Here is a 24,074-nt window from a genome sequence, read left to right as displayed (position 1 = left end):
ACAAACCCATTTAGAATTATTTAGGAAAACGTTTAAAATATGAAAATGATCTAAAATCAACCTATTCATGAAGAATTACCAATTAATGTTTCACAAAATTTAAAACTCAGTTACATAATTGACACTGAGGATAAATGGTTAATTTCCACCTTCATTCTATTAAATATCCGCAGGATATCTCAAGAACAATTTAATTTCCAGATTTTAAATTTAGAATGAAAATTTCTGTCCACTGAATGAGTTTGTTGTATGTGCATGTTAGGTATTGGCAAATTAATGCTTCTATCATATTATCTTTACAATGTGTATACTTGATACAAAATCATATTTATTATTTCAAAATATGATCGTATATTCTTAATATACCAACTCTAGACAGGTTTAATAAGTTCGAAGAAGCTTGTTTTGATTGAAATAGAATGTTCAAAAGAGTATCCATTATTATCGTTACGCTGCTTTCAAACGGCAGAATGCGAATTGAAAGCTTACGCAAGAGGACATAGTTTTATTTGACAGAACGCAGATGGAATCAGCCCCGAAGTAAATTAAGTTGCTGAGTCTTAGGTTTTGTGAAACGTTCATTGGAAATGTTTCATGAGTAGGTATATATTACATCATTTGCGTATTGTCAAGTTTTTAGTAAATTATTATTATACTGTTTGTTCTTTTGCAACTATTAAAAACTATTCAACAACTGTTAAAATAAAATAGTTTAATAAGTTTGTTAAAATAAATAGAATATGAATATGATACTCAGACCAGCAATTTTGAACAATTTTTTAAGCAAATCCCTCTCGTATTCACCTTATGTTCTTTAACCCGCAAATTGAATGGTCTTTTTAACTCGTCTATATACTGTACTTCCATATTATTTTATAACCACAATGTCTGAGTTCTGAATGCTATTTTTGGTTTGGCTTTTAAGAAACTTTGCGAAATAGTATTGGGTACGAAGGCGCATCTAATGTAGCCTCTTTTAATGTTTTTTCCCTACCCTTCAAACAATTTTCAAGGTGTTTCCTATTATTTAAGGAAGGGGCTGCTTTAAAGCGTTACAAATTCATTTAACGTTATTTATTCTCACATAATTTCTGTAGATGTTGCAGTAATCTTCTATATATAAATCAATGTTTGTCTGTATGACCTTTATATAATCGTAAACTATTTGACCGTTTTAAAATTCATTATGAAATTTGTATGTATATATATTTTTACACGGAGAAGGTGTATATGTTATGCTCATTGATGTAACTCACCACCAGATGGCGCTGCAAAAGCCAAATTTTTCAAAGCGCCTGCACACTATAAACTGCAATTACGAGACAGTTAGGTATATTAAATAGCCAAACATTATACGAAGGCTAAGTTATGATGTATATTTGTCTTTAAGATAAATTTCTGGTTGACTTAAAGCTTAAAGTACACATGCTCGGACAAATCTTACGAAAAGCGTGTAAAGCCGTAGGAAACAGCTAGTTGAAAATAATACAGAAAACTGTCCAAAAATAGGAAGAAGCCTAAGGTCAAAGGTATTTAGTGTGTGAGTCATACTAATCTTATTCTATTTTGAGATTTGAGAGTTCATCACTAGTTGAAGCTGTGTGTGTGTGTGTGTGTGTGTGTGTGTGTGTGTGTGTGTGTGTGTGTGTGTGTGTGTGTGTGTGTGTGTGTGTGTGTGTGTGTGTGTGTGTGTTTGTGGTTTTCCAACCTCCTTTATTTCTTATAACAGAAATGCTAAGGCTATTTATCCACTCGAGGCGTTGAATGATGCTTCTATTGTAGATAGGAACTTCCGAACAGTGGTAACGAGAACGAATTTTGTTGCAGAATAGGAATTGTACGTCTCTAAGCTCTGTAAATCCGGTATATATCTATCTATATATATAATATATTATATATATATATATATATATATATATATATATATACGTTTTTACTTACCTCAACTATGCCGCATCTCGCAGAAGGGTTTGTTATTCAAATAAAACGTATATGTTATTAAACTTGTATCATCGCACAAAGTTTCTGGCTTGGTAAGAAGGAGTGTATGTGGCGCATTAAAAATATTGATAAAATATTACCTAAGATAAAGTTTTTACCTATAAGGATTCCTTGATCAGTAATTTTAAGAGAAAATGCGTCACCTTTGTAAGAATGCCCAATTAACTCTTTTATAGTCATAAAATGTATAGACAAATCGTTCAAAAATCATTACATTTAAACTATCTTAGCATTATTATTTGTTTCTTTGCTTTCAAATTTAAAATATCTTATTAATACGCAATAAATTACTATAACTTTCAGTGGATTTCTAATTATTAGTATTCTGCTTCTATAGAAAACACATACACACAAGGAAATGATCCTTTGATTAATAAAGGTAGATAATTTGTTCAAGTGAGCTGGCTTATCCTATACTTACTCTTTATTTCACATGAGTTTATCCCTTATTAGTATAAGTTAGAAAAGTTAAAAGAGAATGGCTCATAAGACTAAGATATTGAAACTACCTTACAGTCGTGTAATGTTTACATTAACATTTTTTTAAGCAGATAAAAATCCTTGAATAGATCTACAACTCATACATTTTCAAACAGATATTTATTATCATTTAAATCAGTGTTTGAAATCTTTAGACTTATGCAACAAATAATATACGTACTATATTTTAAATATCATTTTAAAATCCAGCCCAACGCTCTTTGATGAGGTCTGACGCTTTCTCAGCGATTGCAATGACAGGGGAGTTGGTGTTCCCACTGATGATTGTAGGCATGATGGAAGCATCGGCCACGCTCAATCCCTTGATGTCGTGAACTCGAAGATGAGGGTCTACCACAGACCATTTACTCTCAGCAGGACCCATCCTACAGGAGCCGACCTGATGGTAGTGGGGAGAGGACATCTGGGCAATAATACAGCGCCAGTAGAGCTCTGACTGGAACGGGAACATGTTGCAGGCTGGGATATCAATCTCCTCAACTTTGGCACCAAGATTTCTCATAGCTTCTGTATTTATCAGATTATTCTTAAACTGTATGGCCTCTAGCAAATCTGTGACATCAGACTCTTGAGAGAGATATCCCGGGTATATGAGAGGATAATCGTGAGGATCAGAACTCTTCAAGAGAATTCTTCCTCGGCTTGCCGGTCTCCATAGAACACACCAAATAAACATGAAAAATTTTCTTGAGTTTATGTCTACAATAGCTTTTATGATATCATCATTGTAACCCACCTTCCTTAAAGTTGTTTCAACACTGGCTGTCGAGTTTCTCGGAAAATACAAGTAATAATATTGGACGTTCGGATAGGTAGCTTGGACAGTTTTAATAACACCATTGAGGGTGAGCGCATATATACTAGCTAGATTTCCTCTAGAGTGATATAAGAATTGGAATGTTTCATCTATTGGGTCTCGAGGTTTTGCTTCTATATCGAAGCTAACTATGAATCCTCTCATAATAATATGATCTTGTAAGTTGTAGCCAACCTTCAAGTCAGCAACCGTCTTGATCCCTAAATCTTGAAGGTGTTCCTGAGGTCCGACTCCTGAGAGCATCAACAGTTTAGCTGAATTAACTGTTCCAGCTGACATTATAATTTCTTTCTTTGCATTGGCTGTAATCAATTTCCCTCTTTTTATGAATTGTACTCCATGAGCGGATTTATTTTTGTCTATCAAAATTTTAACTACCAATGAGTTCTTGGAAATTTTTAAGTTAGGTCTTGATTGAAACCTGTGTATAAACGCCTTAGCTGTACTACAACGTCTTGAATTATGCATTGTTCCCTGAAGTACGTAGAGGCCTTCATTATGATCAGCGTTTATATCAGTAAATGATTGTAATCCAAGCTCACTAAATCCTCTGGAAATAAAATCTTTGTAAAATTCTTTGTTGCCTCCATATGATTCAACCTTTAAATAACCTCCTCTTCCGTGATATAACCATGCTTCCTCATGCATATGAACTTCTTTTGATCTCAGGTCTTCAGACTTTTTGAAGTAATGCAACATATTCTTATAGCTCCAACCACAGTTGCCAAGACTCTCCCAATGGTCGTAATCTTTCGGGTTTCCTCTTAGATACAGCATTCCATTTATGGTGCCTGAGCCTCCAATAACTTTTCCAGCAGCCCATGTACAGCTCTTATTGACCATTCCTTGACAGTTGGTAGGCTGAGGTTGAGTTGGAAATTGCCAATCAAATTTAGTATTTATAGCATCTTCGTAGAATCCAGGAAATTCACTTGTTATGTCAGGATCTCCTCCAGCCTCCAGCAACAAGACTCTCCATTCGGGGTTCTCCGAGAGCCTGTTAGCCACCACACACCCGGCGGACCCTGCCCCTATCACGATAAAGTCGAACTCTTCTCCATATGCGACGTCATAGTCGGTGTAAGTAATGTCATCTACCAATTGACACACAGCAGCGTCAATGGCTTCCTGCAGACGTTTGATATAAACAGCCCCAGTATCATTCTGAGTCGTGATGCAGTTTTTTCCGCTGACCAATCTGAAAAAAATAAAAAGTATCTGTACAATACCAACAATATAAGTTGGTGATGGCGTTGATAACAATGAGTCTTTCGTAACAACCGATGAGTCATTTTTAACACGTATGGTTATCGGCAGCCTATGGGTTTTATAGGTCTTATCAAGGAGTCTTTGCTGATAGACTACAAGTGACACCAGTGTACGGTGATGAGTTATGTAGCTGATAGCCAATTGATCTTACCTGTATTGCCAAGGAGCGACTAATAACAGACCACGAGTTAGTAAGAAATTTGTCTACACTAAAAGCTGGAGTATCACAGGGATAGAATAATTTAAATTATTAGAAATTCAGGATTCCAAATTCATATTATTGGGAAAAATATAAAAAACATGCAGTTGTACATCAAGGGAGTACCACCAACATTTGAAGCATGGATCTGGATTAACAAAAAGAGTTTAAATTAGAAACTTGTAAGTTGTGGTTTAACAATAATTATTGATTGATATCATAGCAACGTTTAAGTCTAATACAAATTTTGATTGGCAAAGGGGTCGTAGCAAAACTTTTTATGGCAAAAATTCTTAGTATACAAAATTTACGATGGTGGAAAGCAAAAGTTGGAGCAGGTGGTAGAAGTAGTTTCCTGTATCTCCTCAGTCCTCGCGAAGTTAAGCCGTTGGAGGTGGACAACTGCTTGCGGTATTATCACAATGTTAGTGGCTGTAAGGGATCTTTGAATACTAATTCCCAGCGACGCCACAGAAGCAGGTCGAGATCCACGAGGCGGAGACGCCATGGCAGTAGATATGATGGCAAAGATTTCAACGATAGCACCGTAGCCAAGCGCAGGAGGAGGAGCCGTTCTTCTATAAAGAGGCGTATACATGGATGTCCTCATGATAATGATGTGGAGGATGGCCTCATGGAAGACCGAAGGAGAAGACCCTGAAGGTCTTGAAGGAGAAGGCGCGACAAGAAACTTGGTGATATCACACCATCGCCAAAGAAACTCCAGAAACCACCGACGCGACGTGGATATCGATAATGTTGACTTCAAGCGTTAACTAAGCCTCAAGTCGAAATTAACACCGCTTGTGTTTACCCAAAAATGTTGCGGATCGCCGCAATAAATTGTTGTTTCGATTATGCCCCATATGTTTTAGTTATAGCTATTTAATAAAGAATTCGAATGTAGTGCCCATTCTGATGGGCAATGGGGAAATTACTATCTGCCAATCTAAATTAAACACTCAGCCCTCATTCAAAATTGATAATTAAAAAATCATGAAGATGAAGTGCGGTTTTAACTTTTATTTACAAAGGTTATTTTCTACGTATCGGTTCCTACTACAAAATCTGATAGAGCTTCAGCTTATTGGGCCCTTAGTTTTTGTATGAAATGAACGTTAGCAAACAACCTTAAATTTCACGTGGTCTTTTACTTGACACTACATTTTCATATATAATTATAAAGGTTTATATCCGATATCTTCAACATGGGAAAGTTGTAAATGATTGATGGCACCTCAGACAAACGATTAGGAGTGCTGTGAGAAGAAAAAAATCAAGTGATTTCAACATAATATGATTTGTTTTTCTTTTAGGAGGCAATAATGATATTTGAGTTTGTTAAAATCGTGAATTTATCCATTTTACTTTTTATAAAACAAGTAATTATATATGTAATATTTAAAAAAAATGTTCTTTGGTATTATCCGGAGGCCACTATTTTTGGAAGATTCATTCTTACTGGAGACTTTAAAAAAAAATACAATATTAGTTACTTTCTCGCCGATATCGCTTTCTTTTGGGAGGCAGTAAACAAGAACCGACCTTCATAATGACGCTATTTTCACAGTGAGTCAAATAAACTCGGTTCTTTCTAATGTAGTTTCTTTAGGTCCCCGGTAAGAAAAACTCTCCCAAAAATAGTGGCCTCCAAATAATACCAAAGGACAAAAAAAAAATAAAATCTAGGATGTAACACAACTGCAATGAAATTCCATCTATTCTGATCCTACTGCAATATATTCCTAGCATGTGTTATGTTATTATTACTTCCAAACAAGTTATATGTAAGCTTTTTCTTTCAGCTTTAAAGTATTAATAAGTATACACTGGCCTTTCCGAAAACCATATCTTGCCATCTTCAAGGTAAGGTTTGCAGTTATACTAGCTTCGCTAGTAAACCTTATACTACCAGTTTCATAAAGGAAATCCAAATTTTCTAATTTTCTAGCGTTGCTTCAGCGTCAGGACGGAATTTAAATATTAAGGCTTAATTAGTAACGTTGTCTCATGTTATCAGCATGTCAATCATCTTCTATGTGATACAGTCTACTCTAGGGACCATTACCTTGATAGCCTGAACGCGATATCTTATGCATTCTTATAACAATTTTGAAAAAGAAAACTGACCTTGGTTGGAAATAAATTGATCTCGACGGTAGTCCAATCTAATTGAACTCCTGACATGTGAGAGAGTTTATTAGACTTAATTTAAACAAATTTGTTTTAAGTGTTAAGATCGAATATGATCCAATCGTTTGAAAGGTTAGGAGAGGTACTCATTAGAACACCACGTGGGACTCAAACATTAATGTAGTAGGCAGGGATATTGCAGTAATTTAACAATAATTTGTAAGGATCATGCGCGAGGAGATTAGTTCTGGTGATAAAACCACCACTAAAAATTGGTCATATAAGGTCGAGGTTATTAAATAACTTTAAAATATGTATGATTAGAAGAATTATTTCTAAAGAGGGAAAATATATTGTGTAATCTAGGGAATACCCTACACTTCCCTGGTGCGTAGAAAAATTCATCCTGAATTCTTTTGTTGATGAGACAACGAAGGGAAAAGGCTCAACATACGGTGATGTTCGTACATCAGATGATTTACACTTCACGAAGGTGGATAACCAGTTTTTGGCTAACAAAACAAAGGTGGTATTGGAATATACTGTCACTGAGGCTGGCTCTACGCCAAAGCCCACATGTATGCTAATACTGTTGTCTTAACTTAGTGAAGAATGTGGTTGTGCTCGAGAACAAAGAACCTTACAGAAGAAGATCTTGGAACACCATAAATTTCTGGATTAGAAAACATCCTTCTGCGTGGCAAGAAGCTGGACACACCATTGTGCTACCATATATTGCCAACAAACTACGATGAATGAAAATGGAATTCTAAATATCTCTCAGAAAAAATCTCAAAGTTGGGTGTAACACAGTCGATGCCATTCAATGGCATTTACATCAACTGGACTATGAATAGGATTTAGATTTTAGGTGAATCTCAATAAGATGATATTCTTATTATAAAGTCCACTTTTTGCACAATTCTCAATATTCAATTCATATAAATAAATTATTCAATTTTGACCACATAGGTCGACCCTGATTCAACAATATCTAGGCAGTTCTCATACTCAAATTAATTACAAGCCTCGTGGATATACAGGAATAGGGAAGGGAATTTGTAAGATTTAAAGTGACTTAAAAGAGCACGTTCTTATTGGACCAGGGCTGGATTTACATATGGGCTTAAATGGCCGCCTGGATTGTGTAAGATAAAAAGTACTACAATGTAATAAAACGAATATTTTTCAATCATAACGGAGTATTGCGCCGAAACGTGTAAGTAACGTTTATAGTATCGTTGCTAAATGTAAAACAGGGTTTTCTGCGGTTCTATAATTCTGTTCGATTTGATACTCACGATAATAGTGCCGATGTTATCAAAATATCATATTGCTTGACGTGCGACCATCGAAATGCTGTCTGTACTAACTTTACTATTTTAAGTGACACACAATGTGGTCACTACACAGATTTCAGAATTTTGCTAAATCTGTGCAATGATCTCTACAATTACTGCATAGTTTATAAAAGTCTTGTCTGATTTCGCAACCCACAATCGCTGCAGTACAGTGTATAATGATCACAATTCTGAATAAAACTGCTTTGATAATGTTTCGTAACAATTCACATTTTTATCATTAATATGTTTTATTTTTGAAAGCAGTTCAATAACTTAAACATAATATTAACTCGGTTGTTTTAATAGTGTTCTGTGCTATAATGCTATTTCATTTGCAATCACGATTTCTTCTAATTCATACAATGCAATTAGTCTTGTTTTTGACTGATTTGATTAAATATTAATTCATATAAATGTACAAAAACCACTAAATTGTAATAACTATATTTGGTTCTACCCTAACTATTCTGTTTTGTACGAGATTTTGAAAGATTTAAATGGTTAGGATATAACAACTAATTTGATTTAAAAATTATTTCGTGATGGATGATTGATACTACTATAAAGAATAATAAGGGATATGCAACGATAGGGCAATTAGCTGAGGATGAGGAGAAGTGCTTCTGTTTGAGTTGGATCAGGGTACCTCATTTCGGAGGACTTTTCAGTGCTTTTATGGTGCTTTTATTGCAATTGTGAGGAACAATGCAGTCTCTAAACATTGCAGAAAATCGCGTTTAAATAGAACTAAGTAACAATAAGACAGCTTTAACTTGTAAACGTTTACTAAAAAATTAGCCATGGCGGTAAGAGAATACATATGATAATGTGAGGCTATATTTCAATTGATCACTGTGAAGATGTTATCCATCTATATATTTGTAATACCTTATTCTCATTTCAATGAAATATATGGCTTTTCTATAAGGCCATTAAAAATTGGAAAAGTTAGCAACCTTCAAAATAAAATCAACAATAAATACAGTTTACTCGACGAAAAATCGGTTTATACGTACAAAATTGCATCTTAATCTGTTATAAAAAGAATCATACTTTGAATTACCTTAATTAAGACTTAATTTCACTTGTAATAATATCACTTACTCAAAGAACAGTAATCCACAAAGAACAGATAATGGAAAAAACGTGATAATCATCTTCCTAGTTGGATGTATTTAGATAAAGGCTGTCAGCGTAGTGACTAATAACTCGAGCGCCGTGACATGATAAGGCACGGTGTAACAGAGATCATTATCTCTGTTTACTCTGTTATCGTTGTCTCTCTTTACAGTTCATTAGATCTAAAGAGAGAAATTTGAATCTGTCATGTCATTCAACCTGACAGCGTAGAAAAAGCTGGATAGAGCACAACGAAAGAAACTTCAACTAGTGTTAAATTACAGTGTTTAGTACTCTTTTCTCGGTAAAGAGATCGTTAATATTTTGGCTACTTTAATTGGCTAAGCTTTAGAGAAGTCCATCACTCGTGAGGCTGGAAACTTCAATTTCTGTCTGTATTTTCGCATGATATCTGGAAAACAAACTTATCTGTAGACTTTAAATTATGCATGAGGCTTCATTTATACATTGGAAACATTGAATTCGATGATGGTGTATGTCACTCCATGGGATTTGAATACGCGTTACCACACGTATATTTTGTATTGGTTTTATGGGTAAACCATCATGGAAACGAGGGTAAACCATTATACAAAATATTTATAAAAACGAATATTTTTACATGGGTCTTATGGGTAATCATAATGATAATGAGCAAATAGAAAAATAGAAATTTGTAATAAGCAATCGCAATACACCCATAAGACATTTAAACATGTTGCATATTATCACAAGTAGCCTAACTATCCTAACACATACACCATTTTATAGTGTCTTCTTGTGTAGACGTTATTATTTAAACACTAATATGAAAACCAATTTAATGAACAAATATTTAGATGCATTACTCAGCTTTGTTGAATGTTATGTATGTTCAGATGTGTTAAAAAGTGGTTCATCTGTATAATTTACATTTTGCACGAAACTTTATTTCCACAGGAATAAATTCTAAGATGAGTCATTTTTGTGTAAACTTATTTTTTGTATGGTGATGTCTTTCTGTTTGAACGCCGAATATCTCGAGAATAAAATGTATATATCTATTTTTTTAAGTTTTGCGTTCAAACTCAGCGAAGTGGTGTGGCGTACTCCTACCCTCTTTATAAAGGGACTATATTAAACTAACTTGAGTTTTTCGAGTTTGGTACAATGTACATAACGTAGGATAAAAAATATACATTAGTTATTTCCAAAATATATATTATTCTGTTTATTTTATTATTTTATTCTGTGTATGTTTCAAAAGTGTACTTGATAAAGTTGTTAATTACAACGAAATATTGTACATTAAAAAATTGTAGTTTTCTTTTGATCTGCTCTAAGAGACATATATTAGACATATATATTAATAATATAATTATAACATATTGTTGAAATGAAGATCAAAGATTGTTTATTTTAAAACAACATGTTTTGTTTGTAGTAAAAGCCGAATAAATAATTACAATGTACAGATACAGATCAAACTATTGTATGATAAATGTTACTAATATGGGTAATATGGTACCTTTGTCTCTCTGGTCAAACTTTGAAATAAATATAGATTTACGTTGTAATTGAGTGTAAAATAGTGAACAAGTGCACAATTGAAATTGACAGTGAAAGTGACATATGCCTGACTGGCAAGACTCACCAGCGAACATTATTTATTGCCCTTTGACATGTTTTTATCTCTGCTCAAACGTATCTCTGATGTCACGGTTACACGAGTACAGAGGAGTTTCTCGGTTGAAGGTTATAAGAATGATGCAAGTCTATTTTGTGATGACGGTATCCAAAAGGTTGCCATATTGTATTATTTTCGGATTAATTTATTTTGTGTAAGTCGTTTTAAGAGTTAACATCTGCCTTAGTCGAGGTAATAGCCCTAAGACCCTTCCCTAATACAACCTGTTTACGTTGTGGCTACAATAATAAATTTACGTTTACATGAAAACTTCCGGATAGAACCGCGTCAAAACCTTGTTACACGATCAAAATATTGACAATTTCGGCCTCACTTTAAACCGTGTATTACAGAATCCGGTGGGCTTATCCCTGTATGTGGAGATCGTGGATATTCAGGCGTCAGATATCCATGGGTGGTCTGACAAGAGGGTGCCGTTTCAGGAGCTGCTACCAGTGTGGATATCCCGGAGGATGTGGCCACCTGCCGGCCGAACTTAGTGATCGTCGACAGAGGCAATGACATTGTAAACATCGTAGGCTCCGTAGGAAGACACCTGGCTGTTGGTGACGCCAACCAGGGAAAAGAAGATGGAGGAAATGATCGTGTCGCGCAGCTGTTCTCGACTAGGGCTCCAGGACTTCCATGGATGTTCTCGTGGTGGAATCCCTCAACGCCTGGGATTCCGCCAAATGGAGCATAGGAGTAGATCGCTGCAGAAGATCCGCCCAGGCCCAGCACTGCGCTGCGTCTCCGGGACCATTAAAGAAATCCGGGACAATTATGACAAACAACGTAAATGAGGCAGTAGACCGGGTAGTTTTAACGTTACCCATCTCAGTATTAATAACTCATATATTTATTTATTTCATGTTTTACCTCTATTTATTATTATATGTTAGATTATTTACACTACTTTATTGCTGACTTTTTAATATTTTATCTATTGATTATTAATGTTATATACAGGGTGTTTGAAAAGTATGGGTACGGCTTAATATTTTAAAATCCATAGGAGATAACATCTATAAACTTTGCACAGTGTCATATGGCTATGTAAACTATTTTTCCTTACTATTACCATGACATGCCAACCATGGGGGGACGACCCACAGAGGAAAACATGGAAATCTTAAATTGAAGCATGGGTCGAGTGATACCTCATTTGAAAGAGCTCACTTAGTAGAGTTGAATGCCGCAAACCGCATCTCAAAAGGTTTATCCAATCAGAAATGGCGGGTTGTTTTAGGTACACATTGTGAAGTACATTATGCGCTGCCATTTCTGAGTGGATCGTCGTATTCTGATGCGGTAGGCGGCGTTTCACTCTACTACCCAATATGTTTTCACTGACTTTTATTAATTAGCAAATTATGTCATAAATTTATAACACAATAAATAAACCTAAAAAACATCGGTATTTATTGTGTTTTATTTATTGTGTTATAAATTTATGACATAATTTGCTAATTAAATCACTCGACCCATGCTTCAATTTAAGATTTCCATGTTTTCCTCTGTGGGCCGTCCCCCCATGGTTGACATGTCATGGTAATAGCAAGAAAAAATAATTTACATAGTCATATGACACTGTGCAAAGTTTATAGATGTTATCTCCTATGGTTTTTAAAATATTAAGCCGTACCCATACTTTTCAAACACCCTGTATTTATGTTGTCACAGTTTGAATAGTGGACTATCTTACCTATGCATGTTCTTTTTCTCTAGATTTATATGTTAGCCTGTTGACTATTTATATTCATATATTTATTATCTATAACCTTTATGAGGCCCCAAAATATAAGTTTAGTTGAAAATTCGTAAAAACATATCGCAATCAGAAAGGGAGAGGAATTAGCAGGGAGAGGGATCAAGTCTACCTCGTTGTAGACTACCTTATTTTTATTTTTATTTCTCTATCCAAGGCTATTACTATCCACGGCCTTACCTGATTTGGCCAGCGAATTTTGCGCGTGGCGACTACACTTTCTTCTGGTTATGAAGAAAATATAGTACGTATGATTTTAAATTCAAAATTTTAGTCGCATGAAATTAATAGAATACAATAACTTTATTAATAAGATAAAAAGAGATCGTTAACGTCGTTTGTTGTTTATATTTTCAGACTATCTATGACTTACGAAGAAAAGACAAATTCCATTAAATTAAATTTAAATCCAAAGAAAAGTACAACAAACCATTTTATATAGGGTTTAAAATTTTTTTATCGTTATTGGTAGTTCACTTGTCACCTACCCACTTTTATGCCTTTGTAACAATTCTGTCATTTTGGTATGGAGAGTAAATCTCCAGTTAAACACAAACTGACAAGCCATTATCGCACATTTGCTTAGAAAGAAGAGTGGAGCTGGGCGAAGCTTGGACGTGTAGCAGAAACTCAACCAAACAATTATCAATGTATCTTTCTTCAGCTATCTTTATCATAGGCTGCTAGATTTTTATAATCTGATAAGACTTATATGATGAAATTATTTCGCTCTTTGCTCATGAAAAACTTCTATACATATTAATTGCAGTAAAAACTGAGAAACAACAAATAAACTATTTCTTTATCCATAAGAGGCCAGTAAGAGAATATATCATAAATATCAATTTTAAATGTGTGTATAGATATTACGAAAGTAAAACATCGATATAACAATAGTTTATAAGATAAAAATTAAATATGAAACATAAAAATACGAGAATAAAATATTTTGATTGACACTGAAACTAACAAAGTGCTTGTTAAGTTCACTTCTTGTTTCACTTGAAAAAGTTATAATTGTTCCTGTTCATACTAAAAGAATAATCGCACAATAAACCAAATGTAGATACTTTAAATTACACACTGAAGGTAATCTCGTGTTTCCCTCACAGTTGTAAAGCAGCGAAACATAATGCAGTTTACCTTTTATTTTCATAATGTAATTATTACATGCTATAGTTTTTCTTATTTATTTATCAAAATATGTTCTTGTACAAATGTAATAGTATTTATTGTACGAGTATATTAATCATATTTTACACATGAAACTATGGTCAATCATTGCATTTGACTTTTAAACATTTTTCAATTTTTATAAAAACAATATTTATGAATTTAGAGTAATTTATATTAACTGAAATTGTGATATTACATATACCTGGTATGTTTTAGATCTTGTTCCATTATTTCAATTATTTCCCAGAATAATTTCAATCGACGTAGTTCAATTAAAACATTTTAAAATAAGCTTCATTAATTTTATTTCATCTATTAGTTTTGTTTATCATGTATATACAATTATATAAAATAGTTTGAATATTAAAATTAAATTAAAAATTATACCTTAACACAATAAAACTCTTTGGAATTAGTAATGTGGAGTTTAAAAGTACTATCAATCTAACGAGAACACGTTAGCAAAAGTGTTTCTCGTCTTTTTTGTTTCTTTTAATTTACCACCACACGAGTAAAAATAAACTTCTCGCGTGTCTGTCTCTATTAGTGCTTATAGACGTTATTAAACTTTTTTGTGAAAACAACAAAATGAAAAAAGACGTATTGAACTGTCATTATTAGGTTCCAATACCCATATATCCAATAGCTATGATTTAGTGTTACGCCGATCTTTTACGAAAGTATAAGATCCGAGTCAATTACTACTAAAACGCTAATAGAAATACATAAAAATTTCACATGTAGTATTGTATTTGTATAGAAATAAGTTTGATATCAGAACAACTGTACAAACTATTCCGACATAATTAGTTTCAACGGACTGTACTTTATTTTTAGCTAAGATATAGTGTGCAGAATGCTAGGTTAAATCAACATAATTCAAAACAAAGGTAAAACTTTATTTATTCCCCTATTATATACTATTTTTTATGTTTGTAGAACCATTAAAGGTGATGATTGCACAACAAATCGAACAGACGCCGGGGCTATTTACATCAGACAACTGAAGGAAGCCATCGACCTCGCCGCCTGCCGCCTTGTTGATGCTGTCACTTATATAGATTATGACGTCACAGATGGAGAAGAATTTGACTTTATCGTGATTGGAGCAGGATCCGCCGGGTGTGTGGTGGCCAACAGACTCTCGGAGAACCCCGACTGGAGAGTCTTGTTGCTGGAGGCTGGAGGAGACCCCGATATCACAAGCGAGATTCCAAGGTTCTTTGGAGCGGCTATTAACACCGACTTTGACTGGCACTTTCTTACACAGCCTGAGCCAACAAATTGTCTAGGAATGGTGAATGGGAGCTGTATCTGGCCTGCGGGCAAATTTATCGGAGGCTCAAGCACGATGAATAGTATGTTGTACGTTAGAGGAAATCCGAAAGATTACGACCATTGGGAGTTTCTTGGTAACCCTGGTTGGAGCTATAAGTACATGTTACATTATTTCAAAAAGTCGGAAGATCTGAGATCCAAAGAAGTTGAGATGAATGAAAAAGCATGGTTTTACCATGGAAAAGGAGGATATTTAAAAATTGAATCTTATGGAGGTAACATCGACTTTTACACTGATTTACTTTCCAGTGGATTTAATGAACTAGGATTACAATACCTTACCGATATCAACGCTGATCGTCATGAGGGTCTTTTCAAAATTCAAGGAACGCTTAATCATTCAAGGCGGTGCAGTACAGCAAAGGCGTTTTTACACAACTTTCAGTCCAGACCAAATTTGAAAACTTGTAAGAACTCACTAGTAGTTAAGATTTTAATAAATAATAATAAAATAGCACGAGGTGTGCAGATTAAAAAGAATGGAAAAATAATCACAGCCTTTGCCAAAAAAGAAGTTATCTTATCGGCAGGCACTGTCAACTCCGCGAAATTGTTGATTCTCTCAGGTATTGGACCTCGAAAACACCTTGAGGATCTAGGGATTAATGTTATTATGGATTTGAAGGTTGGCTACAACTTACAAGATCATATCGTTGTAAGAGGAATGATAGTAAGCTTAAACGTAGATATTCAATCAAATGACACTGTAGATGACACTTTCCAATTTTTAGTCCATTCAAGAGGAAATTTATCCAGAATCAGGTTCCTTCATCTCTTAGGTTTTATTAAGACTGTTCAAGCAGAATACCCAAATATACAATTTTATTTTTGGTACTTTGCAAAAAACTCGATCGAGAGTTTTAGACAGTCTTTGGTCAGTGTGGGTTACAATGATGATATCATAAATGCTGTTTTAGACATAAATTCCAGGAACAACATCCTGTATATTTTCCCCCTTCTGCAACGACCGGCAAGTCGAGGAAGAATTCTCTTGAGAAGCACTGATCCTGAAGATTATCCTCTTATATACCCAGGATATTTTACGCAAGAGTCCGATATCACAGAGTTGCTAGAGGCTATCCAGTTCACGAATTTTCTGACAAATACTGAAGCTTTGAAACAATTTGAGGCCAAAGTGGAGAAGATTGACATCCCAGCCTGTAACCAGTTCACATTCCAGTCTGAATCCTATTGGCGATGTAACATGGCTCAGATGGCTACTCCCTCCTACCATCAGGTCGGCTCCTGTCCAATGGGTCCCATTGAGAACGGATGGTCTGTGGTAGATCCTCAACTGCGAGTCCACAATATCACGGGTTTGAGAGTGATCGATGCCTCGATCATGCCTACAATCACCAGTGGTAACACCAACGCTCCTGTGATCGCCATTGCGGAGAAAGGCTCAGACCTCGTTAAACAATGTTGGAAAGAAAAGTGAATATTTCTTTGTTTACTATTTCTTGTCAAATTAAAATCGATAAATTTAATTCATAATTTCATAAATAGATAGGCTGAATTAAATTCACTGCTTATTCAAGATGAATCCAAACCTCTTACAATTTAAGGTGGCCGTAGTTATTTAAAAAGTCATACAATTGAAAACTGTCTATTGAGACCACTTTTACGTATTACGAATTTATAAAGATATTTTTTAAATTTTGCCAGTCAGTTTCAAAACCATCATTATTTAAGTATATTTCTAATATACCTGTCGTATTGTCTAAATTTAAACACATCTATATCTATGTATCATCATAAGTATGGCCGACATTCTAAGCGCATATTTACGGCTTGGTGTAGACAGTTGAATGATAAAGTCAAGTTCGTTGTTGGGCTAATCGAACCAAAAAGAGTGAACTCTTTACTTACAGAACCACTACATACACCTCGTGGTTGGATAGATTGCAATGAAAACGGATGGGGTTTCGGTATCATTTTTTGACTAGGGGTGGAGCCCCAGGGTAAAAAATATTTTTAAAACAATTACATTAGATGCTTTGCAGTTGGAAGGATTTCTGCCAAAATTGACGTGCATATTCTACGTAACATAATAATCAAGAATAGCTCTGGGAAACTATCTGGTTTTGAAACCAAGGAGGCGGAGCGTTTTATATAATTAGGAGTATCCAGTTTTTACTGATATTGAGAGCATAGCCAATTTACATTCCACATATCAAACATCTAGCCACAACCAAAAAACCCTAGTATATTTCTCCTGGCCATTCAGAGTACGGTTATGCTTGGAGACATATCATCATAAGAAGCTAAGGGTAGCTGTAGACGGAGGATTTATTGTAATGACTGTGTCCATCTTATCCTCATTGAAACTGGGAGAGGAAGAATTCTGTAACACAAAATAAGTGAAATTCCGTAATATAGTGATGGGAATTTTGAAAGATGGCACGTGTGAAAAAATTGAAATAAGTCTAATATCTGAGAACCAGTTCAGCCCGTTTGGGCTGAAATTAATACGAATGAATAAACATTTTAAGGGGGTTTCATTCTGAAAATGGTCTATAAATGAAACAAGAGAACCAATTTTGTGGAATTCAATTACCTATTGAATTCCACAAAAGGTAATTCTATTCTGGGGTATATGAAGAGAGTATACTTGTTTTGTAAGTAGAATTTATAATAAAATGCTACATTCTCTATATCTGGCGATATGGCCAATACATAGTTTTTGATATTGTGGACTGGCCATGGCGTAGGTTAGCAGGTACGGCGTTTATATAATAAGAAAACAAGCAACATCGAGTGTTACTGCAACTTGTATGGGTGACCGCTAACTGATCCTGTCCTTGGAAGCAGTCCGCCCGCTTGGTGGTGGAAGTCACTTTGACCCGTTGGTTGTGTTAAGAGAGCTTCTTAGCTCTAACTTCGCTTATTGAAATAAGACAATCTGTACTGTACTTTTACAATCTCAAGGTGATTATTTAAAAAATGATGGGGATATTCGACGTGGGTTTCATAAGCATTTACCTTTTCCAGTCATACTTATGCCATAATTTCCAAAAGTATTTGCATGTTGTCTCTGATCATAAGTCTCAGATCATTAAATGATCAAACGTTTGAGAACTGGACTTAAAACTCAGAATTGTCTATAAAACTGTCGGAAATATGAAAGCTTTGGAATGCTATAACCAAGAAAGAAATAAGCTTTTTTCAGTCCACGTTTACGAAAGATTTTCTTGTACAAAACATAATTTTAGTTAGAACATTCAAAATGGTGGAATACAAACGTTACATCAAGAGGTGCATAACACACCTTCTATGATTATGTCCGTCTAAGGAAAGGATGGCTATAGAAATCTCTACTGAGTCTATCGATTTGATTGAAATTAAATGTAATTAAAAACGTCTTTATTTGAGTCAAAGTTAAGACTATAGTCCTCTCTACCATTTAAGCTCATAAACAGTTAAATTAATATTTTGCCATTTATAAATAAACATAAATCCATTTACTTAAATTAATATAAGAAATGAACCTTAGCTTTAAAAAAAGCATCATTAATGAATGTAACTTTATAATGTAAGATATCTACACCACTATTACAAGACACACTCACATCCATTTAACTTGCATACTAATGCCCCAAGTAACACACTCCAAAGCCGTCAACCGCTATAATACGTGAGCCCCCAATATAGAGGCCATGACCGCCGCCCCGAAGCGAACACGCTTATCGATGGCACTATTAATATGTAAAGCATTCCACAACCAACAGGTAGAAACTGTAAACGACTTAATAAAAGTAGTTTTTCAAAGAATTGGAATAGATAATAAGAACGTACCCCTCCTTACACTTCGTTCACTTATTTCAGACCTAAATTGAAAATTGTTTGACAAGTAATAGGACAATTTGTATTTAAAAGAGGATGTAACAGAGTGGTGAGTGATAGACTCGAAGATATTGTAATTTTAAAATAGATAATTGTTTGATGTAGAGCGTTACGATCATCAAGTCTAAGTTTGAAAATGAATCTATTGCAATAGTTCTGAACACGCTGGAGTTTATTAGAAAGCTCAACAGTCATGTCATTAATACCTATGTCACAGTAGTTCAAGTGAGGCAGTACAAGAGTCTTTATCAGCATTATTTTAACATCCAGTAGTATGTATGAAGCCAGCCGCTTGAGGCTGTGAACACCAGCAAAGATCCTATTACACTTCAAAGAAGTCTGTTCAGTCCATCTTAACACTGAACAGATATTGAGAGTGGTATGCTGGATTTGTACGTGAATATATTTATTCTTGAAGTCTGCAGAGCAGAGGGATGCTTAGAGAAATCTCATCGACTGTAGAAGGATGTCTAATCCCATACATATCGTAGACCATGAGTATACAGATCTTCTTCAGAGGGATTAGATGGATATGTATGTATTTTTCTTCCTCCCCATTACATCCTACGGAGATACTGATTAAAACAACATAGTTCATACAGTTCTTGTTTATCATACAAATTTCGTATTTGTTTTGTTATTATAACGGTAAATGTTTAATATGAAAACCACAAATTGTCTCAATATACATAATGCTGTAAATATATTTTTAAATAATCTTTAGAATTGAAATAATTTATATTAACTGAAGTTATAATATGACATATAGGTACGTGCATTTTTCGATTTTGTACCATTATTGCAATTATTTTCGAGAATAATTTCAATTGACATAATTCAATTTAAAACATTATAAGAATCCATCGTTACTTTTATTTCCTCCAATAATTTTGCATACTATTTGTATAAAATTATACAAAATATATATTTATTTAAAACAAACACTCCAATAATATAGGTTTTTATTTTTGTGAGGCCTTTCGTACTCAATGAAAACATCTTCAGACCCATATAACTGCTCAAAAGTGGTTACAATAATAACATAAACAATTTTGTACAAAATAAAAACATATGTCATTAAAAATACAAAGAGATAATATTCTATGACAGGACAGTATGTCTATGCATATATAAAATAATCCCTTAACACAATGAAACACTTTGAAATTAGTAATGTAGATTTTAAAAGTACCACCAATCTGGCGAGAACACGTTAGCGAAAGTTTTCCTCGACTTGTGTGTTTCTTTCTTTTAATTTACGACCACACGAGTAAAAATACGTTTATCGCATGTCTGTCTCTATTAGTGTTTACACCCGGCGTTCTACTTGATACAATGACATATGTACTATTTCGATTGGCTATAGTTTGTGAACTGCTGTTTTTTGTGTAAGTTTCTTCAGAAACTAAGCTCATCTTTGGTTAAGGAACATAGTACTAGCGCTTTTTTATATAATCGTTTTTGGCAATTGCAATTCAACTGTTTGTGTAATTATATTTGTGATAGTTTTCATTATCTTGCGATAACTGTTAATTTTACTCACTTGTCTTATCTTTACAAACATAAAATTGTTTCAGAAAAAGGACAATGTGGAATAGAAATAATGATAGCAGATGCTCGTGATATCATTAGTTACTCCTAGTAAAAGTCTATACTTTTACTATACTACATTACTAAATATTCTATAATTATATTAATTAACTAAGGAACACAAAACCTTACCCAACGAAACGTGTCAAAAATAGAAACATTATAGATAGTTGGCATCTGCCGTTCCCTTCACATGTTCTCACAAATCCTAAAAAAGGATGAGCTTCAAAAATAATCCAATGCAATCCAAATGAGATGAATATAGAAAACTTCCCAAATAATCAGCTTAATAAGCAGAAGAATATGCAACCTTCATAGTAAGCAATTAAAACAACAGTAGGAATTTCCTTCACGAGACATCCCTGCGACTTGACTCCAGCGACTTCTAACTCTGGAAGCCGTCAAAGACAGTCTGGCGTGATTTGAGTGTGTCCGTATTCTTGTTACTCTTTCAAACTGTTAATCATGAGATCATCGCTACTATCTGAGATCAGACTTCCTTTTTCAGAGGTTAATTTTTTCCCATTTTTCAATGGACACACAAAGACAGTACTCAAGATGCTATGCTATAGAAAGAGTGTCCGATCAGTATCCAAATTCATATTCTCTTAAACAAATTATGTGCATTAATATACTGATAATTTAAATACTATTTTGTGCAAAGAGTTTTTCGTTAAATTTATGTTTTAGAAAGTCTCTACCTCTTAGTACACAAATATCGAAAACGTGAAACTGTTTTTAAGACATCAATATCTACAGTTGAGAAAATAATAAGATTGTTTTCATTTCAATGTAATCTTTAAATTTAAATTTCATCAACAAAGTGAACTAATAAGGAGAACTCCGAATCTATGTGCAGACCACTCTAGCCACCCAAACAAAATTATTTAAAACCATTTCAGAGTAAGGTTTACAACTCATTTATACTCTGATTACACTAATTTATTCAGTATTATACTTATTAATTTTTGAACTAAAATTCACGCAACCTAAATCTTATGATTTCGTAGAACTGTATACATAAAGAAAGATTGATTCTATATAAGTTTCTGCTACCTTTAATTTTTAATTTTCTGTTTATTCAAACTACTATTATGCAGTTACAGTAATCATTAAAGGATTCTTGAAATGGTAGGTACAAACATTTCTTAACTATAAAATATTTGAATAACTCTTTTAATCCTTTTTCAATCTTACCAGAATTTTGAAATTTATATACTCCCAATAACCATGAAATTAGTTCAAACAAATTTCAGTATGTACTTTACTTTTTCATTGCTCCAGGACCGGATGCATTCGACTCAAACAGAGGAATTTTTTATGACTGGTCTTTCCTAAAAGAAATCTAAAATCATATATCATCGTTAAAAGGAATATCTGCAGTCCATACCTGGAAAATCTTGTTCATAGCGAAAATAATGTACTTTTGAACCCTGCTACCGAGAACACCGAATGCCTTTACTTCATACCTCATCATCAAATCTATGCCTTTAGTTTTATAAAAAACCTTCTAGACTGTTAAAATTTAGTACAGAATTGATAAAGTGATAAATACACAATAACATATATTCTTAATACTCTTTATTTTTTTAGAGTTGCCAGAGAAGATGACTGCATCACGATTCAGAACGATACTGGGGCTGTTTACATCAAACGTCTGGAGGAAGCCATCGACGCTGCTGTGTGTCAACTGGTAGACGACATCACTTATACTGACTATGATGTAAGAGAGGGAGAAGAGTTTGACTTTATCGTGATAGGGGCAGGGTCCGCCGGGTGTGTGGTGGCTAACAGACTTTCGGAGAACCCCGATTGGAGAGTCTTGTTGCTGGAGGCTGGAGGAGATCCTGACATAACTAGTGAATTTCCTGGGTTCTACGAAGATGCTATAAATACTAAATTTGATTGGAAATTTCCAACTCAACCTCAGCCCACCAACTGTCAAGGAATGGTCAATAAGAGCTGTACATGGGCTGCTGGAAAAGTTGTTGGGGGCTCAAGCTCGATAAATGCTATGTTATACTTAAGAGGAAACCCGAAAGATTACGACCATTGGGAGATTCTTGGCAACCCTGATTGGGGCTTTAAACATATGTTGCATTATTTCAAAAAGTCGGAAGATCTTTTATCCAAAGAAGTTGAGATGAATGAGGAGACATGGTTATACCACGGAAAAGGTGGTTATTTAAAAATAGAATCATACAAAAACAACATAGAATTTTACAAGGATTTTATTTCCCGAGCATTTAATGAGCTGGGGCTACGGTCATTTACTGACATCAACGCTGATCATCACGAAGGCTTTTTCTTACTTCAGGGAACACTGAATAATTCAAGACGATGCAGTGCAGCTAGGGCTTTTTTACACGACTTTCAATTAAGACCGAACTTAAAATTGTCAAAACACTCATTGGTAGTTAAAGTTTTGATAGACGAAAATAAATCCGCTCATAGTGTACAATTCATAAAAAGAGGAAAATTGATTACAGCCAGTGCTAAGAAAGAAATTATCATGTCAGCTGGAACAGTTAATTCAGCAAAACTGTTGATGCTCTCAGGAGTCGGACCTCAGGAACACCTTCAAGATTTAGGGATCAAGACGGTTACTGACTTGAAGGTTGGCTACAACTTACAAGATCATTTTGTTATGAGGGGATTTATAGTTAGCTTCGATATAGATGTCCCATCTAGTGACTCAATAGGTGACACTTTTCAATTTTTATATAATTCAAAAGGCAATCTAGCTAGTATCAATGCGCTGACCTTCAATGGTTTTGTTAAAACTGTTCAAGCAACATATCCCAACATCCAAATGTATTTCTTGTATCTTCCAAAAAACTCAACTGACGGCCTCCAGAGAACTTTAAGGAAAGTGAACTTTAATGATGACATCATAAAATCTCTTGTAGACATAAATTCAAGGAAATATATAATGTTTATATGGTCAGGCCTGTTGAGACCGGTAAGTCGAGGAAGAATACTCTTGAGGAGTGACGATCCTCACGATTATCCTCTCATATACCCGGGGTATCTCTCCCAAGAAGCCGATGTCACAGACTTGTTAGAGGCCATCCAGTTTACAAATAATCTGATGAAGACGGGAGCTATGAGGAATGTTGGTGCCAAAGTTGAGGAGATTGATATCCCAGCCTGTAACATGTTCCCGTTCCAGACAGAGCTCTATTGGCGCTGTATGATTCCCCAGATGTCCTGCCCTGCATACCACCAGGTCGGCTCCTGTATGATGGGCCCTGCTGAGAGTAAATGGTCTGTAGTGGATCCACATCTCTCTGTTCACGACATCAAGGGAT

General features: G+C 34.5%; 3 protein-coding genes across 3 annotated transcripts in view; 2 read left to right on the top strand and 1 right to left on the bottom strand.

Annotated features, from left to right (window-relative positions):
* Positions 1-2,582: 2,582 nt before the first annotated feature.
* On the bottom strand, positions 2,583-9,514 carry LOC124354662 (glucose dehydrogenase [FAD, quinone]-like). Its single transcript, XM_046805289.1, has 2 exons — positions 9,368-9,514; positions 2,583-4,517 (listed from the first exon to the last, which is right to left on the bottom strand). The coding sequence occupies exons 1-2, from the start codon at positions 9,418-9,420 to the stop codon at positions 2,681-2,683; spliced, it is 1,890 nt and encodes a 629-aa protein (XP_046661245.1). The 5' UTR covers positions 9,421-9,514; the 3' UTR covers positions 2,583-2,680.
* A 1,556-nt stretch (positions 9,515-11,070) lies between these two features.
* LOC124356332 (glucose dehydrogenase [FAD, quinone]-like) lies at positions 11,071-16,817 on the top strand. Its single transcript, XM_046807514.1, has 2 exons — positions 11,071-11,202; positions 14,932-16,817. The coding sequence occupies exons 1-2, from the start codon at positions 11,075-11,077 to the stop codon at positions 16,766-16,768; spliced, it is 1,965 nt and encodes a 654-aa protein (XP_046663470.1). The 5' UTR covers positions 11,071-11,074; the 3' UTR covers positions 16,769-16,817.
* A 3,625-nt stretch (positions 16,818-20,442) lies between these two features.
* LOC124356331 (glucose dehydrogenase [FAD, quinone]-like) overlaps positions 20,443-24,074 on the top strand; it is a 3,918-nt gene continuing 286 nt past the window's right edge. The window contains exons 1-2 of the mRNA XM_046807513.1: positions 20,443-20,561; positions 22,357-24,074. The exon at positions 22,357-24,074 is cut by the window's right edge and continues 286 nt beyond it. Coding sequence (XP_046663469.1) covers positions 20,509-20,561; positions 22,357-24,074 — 1,771 coding nt within the window. The 5' untranslated portion in view covers positions 20,443-20,508. The remainder of the gene's footprint in view (positions 20,562-22,356) is intronic.

Source organism: Homalodisca vitripennis, chromosome 2 (genome assembly GCF_021130785.1).
Source record: "Homalodisca vitripennis isolate AUS2020 chromosome 2, UT_GWSS_2.1, whole genome shotgun sequence".
Classification (NCBI taxonomy): Eukaryota; Metazoa; Arthropoda; class Insecta; order Hemiptera; family Cicadellidae; genus Homalodisca; species Homalodisca vitripennis.
Note: the sequence above shows the minus strand (reverse complement) of the source record. Positions and strands in the feature narration are given on the sequence as shown.